This window comes from Cebus imitator, unplaced genomic scaffold, assembly GCF_001604975.1.
Source record: "Cebus imitator isolate Cc_AM_T3 unplaced genomic scaffold, Cebus_imitator-1.0 Scaffold367, whole genome shotgun sequence".
Lineage (NCBI taxonomy): Eukaryota > Metazoa > Chordata > Mammalia > Primates > Cebidae > Cebus > Cebus imitator.
The window spans coordinates 1388692-1397189 of record NW_016107682.1 but is presented as its reverse complement, the minus strand read 5'-3'; the positions used below and the strand labels follow the sequence as shown (position 1 = coordinate 1397189).

The 8498-nt window shown below is 33.9% G+C and overlaps 1 protein-coding gene across 7 annotated transcripts in view; it reads left to right on the top strand.

Moving 5' to 3' along the window:
- Positions 1 to 8498, top strand: part of INTS13 (integrator complex subunit 13) — a 33276-nt gene that overhangs the window by 13709 nt on the left and 11069 nt on the right. For 2 of the 7 annotated variants that reach the window (XM_037730899.1, XM_037730900.1), the window contains exons 7-11: positions 329 to 457; positions 740 to 763; positions 2122 to 2206; positions 6773 to 6862; positions 7044 to 7151. In XM_037730899.1, the coding sequence (XP_037586827.1) occupies positions 329 to 457; positions 740 to 763; positions 2122 to 2206; positions 6773 to 6862; positions 7044 to 7151 (436 nt within the window). The remainder of the gene's footprint in view (positions 1 to 328; positions 458 to 739; positions 764 to 2121; positions 2207 to 6772; positions 6863 to 7043; positions 7152 to 8498) is intronic. The other 5 variants (XM_017507038.2, XM_017507037.2, XM_017507039.2 and 2 more) reach the window with 3 other exon arrangements.

Genomic DNA, 8498 nt, shown 5'->3' with positions numbered 1-8498 from the left:
AAAAAAAAAAAAAAAAAAGAAATATATTTAAATAACAGACTATTCTACTCTAAATTTCAGGAGGACAGGGATTGTGTCTGTCACAGCTATGTTCTATCTACTCACAGTTTCTGTCATATAGCAGACTGATTAATATGTGTGTGATGAGTAAATGAATGAATAAATGAAAATATATTGCTAAAATAATTATGGTTAATTTATGGATCCTTTTTTCAACCTTCAAAAAGTTAAAAATACTTAATTTTAATGGATTTTTAGTAAAATATTTGCACTCAGTTACAATGAATTAATATTTTGTGGATTATTTTTCTTGCATATTTTTCTGTAGTTGTCCCCAGTTTTAACCAGTGAAGTTCATAGTGTTCGTGCAGGACGGCATCTTGCTACCAAATTGAATATTTTAGTACAGCAACATTTTGACTTGGCTTCAACTACTATTACAAATATTCCAATGAAGGTAGGCAGTTCTTTTTCTTGCTATTTTGAAAGCCCTGATTTGCTTTTTAAATATTTGTTTGAGGCTGGGCACAGTGGCTCATGCCTGTAATCCCAGCACCTTGGGAGGCTGAGATGGGAGGATCATTTGAGGCCAGGAGTTTGAGACCACTCTCATCAACATAGTAAGATCCCATCTCAATATAAAAAATATATAAATAAAAAAATAATTGCTTGACATGTGTTATTTATTTTAATTGAACCTTTACCTTTTCTCCCCATATCATATTTTCTATTTTGCTAGCCCACATTCAATGTCTTTGACCAGGTCAGTAAATAATAAAAAGCAACCAGAAAGGATCACAGAATAAAATACTATATTTTTGTTTTCTAATAAGAACATGTTATATGAGCTTTTTTTAAAAAAAAGTTGTGCTCTCATTGTTTTCATCAAAATATATTTTCTGTTTTAAATTATTATTCTGTGATTCTTTTCCTGACAGCTGTGTTATTAGATTTTGCTTACTTTGCATATTCTAGTGGATCTTTTATTCTCTATATTTTTGTTGTTGCCCACCCAGTATAAAGGAGTTTATAGCTAATAGGTCTAACTAGGAGAAAATAGCTCATAGTTCTAAACTAGTTTATTACTCTCTAACTGAAAGACCATAGATGTGTGCCCTGTGATTTTACTGGTGGATTTTTTTAAGGAATCTATTGCTACCTATTCATTATATTAATATTATCACTAAGTTGTTTTAGGGCTAGTACAGTGCCTGGCCTGTAGTAAGCTTAAATGAGTTTGTACTGAATTAAATTGAATTTAATTGTATTGATTATGTTTGCAAACATAAAGTAGCCACTATATCAAAAATTCAAATTTTTGTTACAGTCCAGTTTCTATTTTCTGCCACTATATTATGAACAATAAATTGTATGACAAATATAATTTTTTATTATTAATTTCTTAATGCCGTTGGCTGATTTTTCAATACAAATTTTAGGCATACCCTGTAGAACCTTTTGGATGCAGAAGCAATTAACAAGTAAATAACATAATAGGTACACTTTAAATGTATAATGTCATATGTTATAAGAAAAATAATCTGATAGCTTGCCTGTTAAATTTGATCATATTTGTGTGCTACTGGTGTGACTCTTCAATCTTTGTGTTTTCTGGAAAATAATGTTGAAATTCCTATTTGCTATTACTGAAAACAAGTTACTAAACTTGTTTATTAGTTTGTGTTTTATATAATTGGCATTTGCTAATTCACCGTAGGTATTTAAAGATGCTATTTCCTCTTTTTGACAATGATTTCACTTTAAATTTATGTAAATCATTTCAATTACATTTTATTTGTATATTAAAAATATTGGTAAGACAATGCCTTTGGAGCAAAAATAAATTCAAAATTTCTGAATTGGTCATCTTTGTTAATTCTGACATAATGTAAAAAAAAATCATTAAATACGTTATTACCTGTATATAGCCAGTAGTTTTTTAATGGAGTTTATGTTGCATGGAAAATGTGCATCTTTAAATAGATTGTCCTGTTTTTTTAGGTAATTATTATTGAATGTATTTGACCTCATTTTAAACAAAAAGCAAAATGAATAATTAATAATTTTATTATTTTGAAAGCAAAATCAAATTATTTTAAATGTTTGAAATTTTACTTCAAGGAAGAACAGCATGCTAACACATCTGCCAATTATGATGTGGAACTACTTCATCACAAGGATGCACATGTAGATTTCCTGAAAAGTGGTAAGAGACATTTGAAAGTATTATTTTGTACGATCTGACATATGAAAGCATATTATAGTAGTCCCCATATCCTCAGAGAAGATACTTCAAAACCCCCAGAGGATGCCTGAAACCTTGGATGATCTTCAACCCTATACTGTATATACTGTTTTTTCCCTATACATACATACCTGTGATAAAGTTTAATTTATAAATTGGGCAAAGCAGGAGATCAATAACAATAATAATAAAATAGAAAATTATAACAATATATTATAATAAAAGGTAAATACAGTCTCTTGGTCTCCCTCTCTCTCAAAATATCTTATTGTACTGTACTCATCCTTCTTTTTGGGATAATGTGAGATGATAAAATACCTACATTATGAGATAACTGAGATGAATGATATAGGTGTTGTGATATACTATTAGGCTACTATGGACCTTGAACACAAGCATGGTGATCCCTCGACAGTGGATCTGATAACCAAGAGGGCTACTAATAGGCTCGTAGCGTTTATAGCATGGATATACTGGACAAAGGAATGATTCACTTCCCAGGCAGGACAGAGTGTCATAGGGTGAGACTTCATCATGCTACTCAGGACAGCATGCAATGTAAAACTTATGAATTATTTTTGGAATTTTGTATTTAATATTTTGGGGCTGCAGGCCGGGTGCAATGGCTCACAACTGTAATTCTTTGGGAGGCCAAGGTGGGCCGATCACTTGAGGTCAGGAGTTCGAGACCAGCTTGGCCAACAAGGCAAAACTGCATCTCTACTAAAAATACAAAAATTAGCCAGGCATGGTGGTGCATACCTATCGTCCCAGCTACCTGTAAGCCTAAGGCAGGAGAATCTCTTGAACCTGGGAGGTCGAGATTGCAGTGAGCCAAGATCATGCCACTGCACCCCAGCCTGGGCAACAGAGCAAGACTCCATCTCAAAAAAAAAAAAAAAATACATATATATGTATATGTATATATGTATGTGTATGTATATATATGTGTGTGTGTGTATATATATGTGTATATATATATGTATATGTGTATATATATGTATGTGTATATATATATGTATATATATGTGTATATATGTATATGTATATATATATGTGTGTGTGTGTATATATGTGTGTATATATATACATATATATGTATATATGTGTGTATATATATACATATATATGTATATGTGTATATATATACACACATATGTATGTGTGTATATATATACATATATATATGTATATACACACATATATGTGTGTATATATATATATATATGTGTGTATATATATATTTTGGGGCTGCAGTTGACCACAGGTACTGAAATCACGGAAAGCAACACAGCAGATTAGTGGGAGGACTACTGAAATAGCTTTGAGAAGTTCTTCAGTAAACAAACCTGATTGACTTTAGTTCATCCCTGTGCAAGCTTATCTGTCAATATCACCTGTTAATGGCCGTGGAACTAATGTCTTGTAGGATTTACTTTGGAAAAGACAGGGCTAATAGAACAAATACTGAGAAAGACAGCCATGGCTTTCTCAAAACTCATGACAGTTTCTTTTGCATGCAAACAACCTTGAGAAAGGGAAAAGAATAGGAGCAAACTCAAAATTGTGATAGACTTTCAACTGGGCCTAGAAATTAAATTTTGAAATTTAAATTCGTTTTTTTCTCAAAAAATTATTTTAATCCGTAGATCTCATCTCCCAAACTGTGATTTCTGCAACTGTATTGGCTTGGTTTAGGGGAGAAGACTCTGCAGTTAGGAGATGAGTTTAAGCTAAAGCTTTGTCACCAACTGGCAAGTCCCATACGTTTCTAGACATGTTTGTGTGCTTATGAATTAAAGATGGGGGATTAGATGAGCTGTATTCTGTTTAATCCTAAAATACAATGAAAATTTTAAGACTTGAAGGTCATTTTAAAAGCCTTTATGATGCTTTGACATTTGGTTAAATTCTTTAGAATGTTTTCTAGTAAATTGATGCCAGAGAAAAGGTTAACTTTGATTATGTTGTATGCATCTTCTGAAGCATAATCATGAGCCAATTGTGACATTTGTTACATGTCTGAGGAAGCTTAGAATTAACCTAATGAGTTGCTGACATGAAAGAAACCGTTACGATAAAGGGATATATAAATGTTTAACAAAGGAATGTAGAGAACATGTTTTTGAAAATATATGACATGGAAGTTGCTACGAACCTGTGATGTGATGTCAGTTTTTAAGATGTTATTTTAAAAACTTACAAAAATGTCAAAAATATCCTTTGTAACACAAAATAGTTTTCTAAAATAGTTGTTGACTTGGCCTGTAGTTATATGCATTACATGTGGGCACCATGTGTCAAATGTTATTTTAACAGTAGGAGCAGAGTACTATGGGAACATAGAGGAGGCTGCCTGTGGTTGTGCCAGTAAGAGTTAGGCAGGCTACCACTGCTATTGAGGTGGTAACAGTGCAGCTGGGTATTGGTGAGTAGGCTTATACTTTAGCCCCAATATCTTCCGTAAGCTCCAGATCTTTATATTCTACTGCTTAATTGTATCTCTTAGATGTCTCTCAGACACCTACATCCCAACATGCCCAAAACAACTTAGGAGCTTTGGCACCTGAACTAATCTGTTTCCTTTTTCAGTGAATGGTCCTGTTGTCTCTCCATTTATATAAGGCAGAAACCTCAATCATTTTTGAGACATCTAATCCATCATCAAATTTTCTTGATTTCATCTATTAAGTATTTCTCAAGTACATCAAAATCTCCATCTCAGCTACCATTAACATTTTCCTAATCCAGCCTGTTATTTTCTTACCTAGTGTCCCACAGTAGCCTCCTAAATGGTGTGTCCTTATGTACTCTTTACCCTCTAGCTACAATAAGTTTCAGAATGGTAATTCTGACCATGTTCTCATGACCTTAAACCTGCCCCCTGCCCATGCTTTTCTGTTGCCCTTAGGAAAAGACAGAGCTGTTTAAATGTCTTACAAGGCCCTTTGTTGTCTGGCTCCCTCCCTCTTTTTATTCTCATCTCAAAACCTACTTCTTTTCTCTGTTTCAGCCACACAGACCTAATATTTTTCATGCTTCCTCTTCCACAGTATCTTGGCATCCACTATTCCTTTTGCCTGAATAGTCTTTCCTCTATTTCTTTCTTTTTTCTTTTTTTAATTTGAGACAGAGTCTCACTCTTTTGCTCAGACTGGAGTACAGTAGTGTGATCATAGCTCACTGTGTTAACCTCTTGGGCTACAAGCAGTCCTTCCACCTCAGCCTCCTGAGTAGCAGAGACTGCAGGTGCACACCACCACTCCTGGCTAATTTTTGTATTTTTTCCACAGAGATAGGGTCCCACTATATTGCCCAGGCTGGTTTCCTGACCCCTAGCAATCCTCCCACCTCAGACCTACAAAGTGCTGGAATTGCAGATGTGAGGCACTGTACCTGGTCCATTTCTTTAGTTAATTTCTACTCATCTCCTTATAATTCAGCCACATTGTGATACTGCTTGCAAGTTCAGTAGAAACTAGGGAAAACACTTAGCAACTCAGAATTACTTTGGGATAAAAGCCCAAGCAGCCCTGACTGACAGTGGCAACCCTCTCGGGCCCCCTCCGATACTGTGGAAGCTTCATCTTCGCCTGCTCAATAAACTGCATTGCTGCTCTCTCTCACGGTTGGCAAACTCTTGTTTGGAGCTGTAAAACTCACCTTGGGGTTAAGGCTTTCTGCTCGATTTTTTGAGCAAGGGAAGCCAAGAACCTAAGCCCGGAGCCCAAGTTGGGCATAGAGAAAGGCCCTTCTCAGGGCCGTCCTTGGACCCAGCAACCGTATTTTCAGCAACAATAGCTCTGTATATATTTCCTTCAAAGTCTTGTCAGCTTTATGGTTGTACATTTGTTCATTATTATTAGATTAATATTTCCTTATGTATTTACTCTCCAGATCCCTTGGTTTGTGTTTCTTCCAATTAAACTTACTAGAATTCAGTATTAGTTGTGCATTTTAGATTCCTTAAGCTTTGTCTGAGTACTTAACCATGTCATTTTATCATTTAATAGTGTGGATAGGGAGGAGGAGTTGTAGATGCTTGAAAATTTTTAAATTTTTGCTATTGACTTTCAGTACAATGACCTAAATGATTCATTAATGACGAATGTGGAGGAAAATTGCTATTTATTTTAATCGTAGATAATATCTATGCCCTATTGGGTATTTGTCCAGGGGACCTGATAAAAAGATGTTGTCTCAGAGATATTTTCTCTTACAGAGTTTAAACTCACTTGGAAATCTTGGTCAACAATTTGAAGCTTGTAATCTATTTGATAGTGTTTCTCTGACATTTTTTTCATTGTTGTTTTTAAATGAACTTTTAATTTTAGAGTAGTTTCAGATTTACAGAAAAATTGTGAAGACAGTACAGAGCTCCCATTACTCTATACCCAGTTTGCTGTATTATTATTTTTTGCTTTTATAATTTTTTAAATTAACACATAATTATACATATTTATGGGATACAGTGTGATGTTTCCATACATGTATACAATGTGTAATGTCTCTGACATATTTTTAAAGGTGATTCACACCTAGGTGGCGGCAGTCGAGAAGGCCCTTTTAAAGAAACAATAACGTTAAAGTGGTGTACACCAAGGACAAATAACATTGGTAGGTATTTAACAATAACTGAAAAAGACTAAATCAAAAGGTTGTTAAGGTATTATATGGGGAACAGTTATTTCATTTTGAATTTTTATTTTTCATTGTTTCAGGGCTCAATGAACTCAGTGAACAAGACTTTTTTTTTCTTTTAGTTGTGGGAATATTTCTTTATATTCTTTCAAATCAGTGTTTTCTTCTGTTTCAGAATTACACTATTGTACTGGAGCTTATCGGATTTCACCTGTAGATGTAAATAGTAGACCTTCCTCCTGCCTTACTAATTTTCTTCTAAATGGTAACTTTCCCCATTTAATGGTTTTGAGTGAAATTATATTATTATTTGAATTATTTATATTATTAAATTATTGAGTGAAATTATTCATAAAAATATGAACTCTGGAAAGCTATTTTCATCACTATATCTTTGTCATTTATTTGCCAAAACTGTTTTAAACTTACGTAATTGGAAATAACCTTTAACAGTTTTACTAACATTTAAAAGATGACTTTAGGTTTGATTTTCAGGCTATTATATCTAAGCAAGTTTTATTTAATAAAATTGTGGTATTTTTATTTAAAAAATTTGACCTTTACAGTCTAAATAGATTTGTTTTAGAGCTAGAATTAGAAAATAAATTTAAAAAATAAAATGGAAGCTAGAATAATATAGACCATTTATTTTGGCCCATTGAATTTTAAATCAAATCAAATGTGGACTTACTTATCGTTGAACACTATACCTTTATCATAAGTAAATACTACATATTGAATATTATACTATATGATTCTTACCTGTGACCTTAAATCTGTGGTTTCATTGTGTGAACTTTTTTTTTACAAGTCTAAATTATTGGATTCTAAATTAAATGCTTCTCTGGTAATTCTTATGATCATCTCAGGTTTTGAAACTAGTGATCTAAAGAGTCAGTATGTCTTTATCATAAGGTTATGTCATTGTTAGTTAAGCACAATTTGATTATCAGACTAGGTGAAATTCAGATTAACATTTGGACACGTAGAATAGAAAGTAGTTATGATTACAGTGCTGATGAGAAACTGTTGAGTAAAGTGAACTGAGACTGTGCCTTCTCCCCAAATGTTCTGTAGCGTTAATAGCCTGAGGATTATGGAGCAGTTGTCTCACTTTTCTTCTTGATGTCCAGGAGAAAAATTAAATATGTACATGTAATTGGATGAATCATATATCCAAACGTATTATGTCAGAGACCACTATAGTTGTTTTGGGAAACTGTATAACTATGTAATCTTGTTGTAACTAAGATAAAGCTAAGGCTAGAATTCAGATTTTTATGTATGGAAGAGTAGATACACTAAATTAGGAATGCTGGTTAAAATATGGGATCAGGCCAGGCACGGTGGCTCATGCCTGTAATCCCAGCACTTTGGGAGGCCAAGGCAGGCAGATCACGAGGTCAGGAGAGCGAGACCATCCTGACTAACACAGTGAAACCCAGTCTCTACTAAAAATACAAAAACTTAGCTGGATGTGGTGGCATGCACCTGTAGTCTCAGCTACTTGGGAGGCTGAGGCAGGAGAATTACTTGAACCCGGGAGACGGACGTTGCAGTGAGCCAAGACTGCGCCACCGCACTCCAGCCTGGGTGACAGAGTAGTATGCTA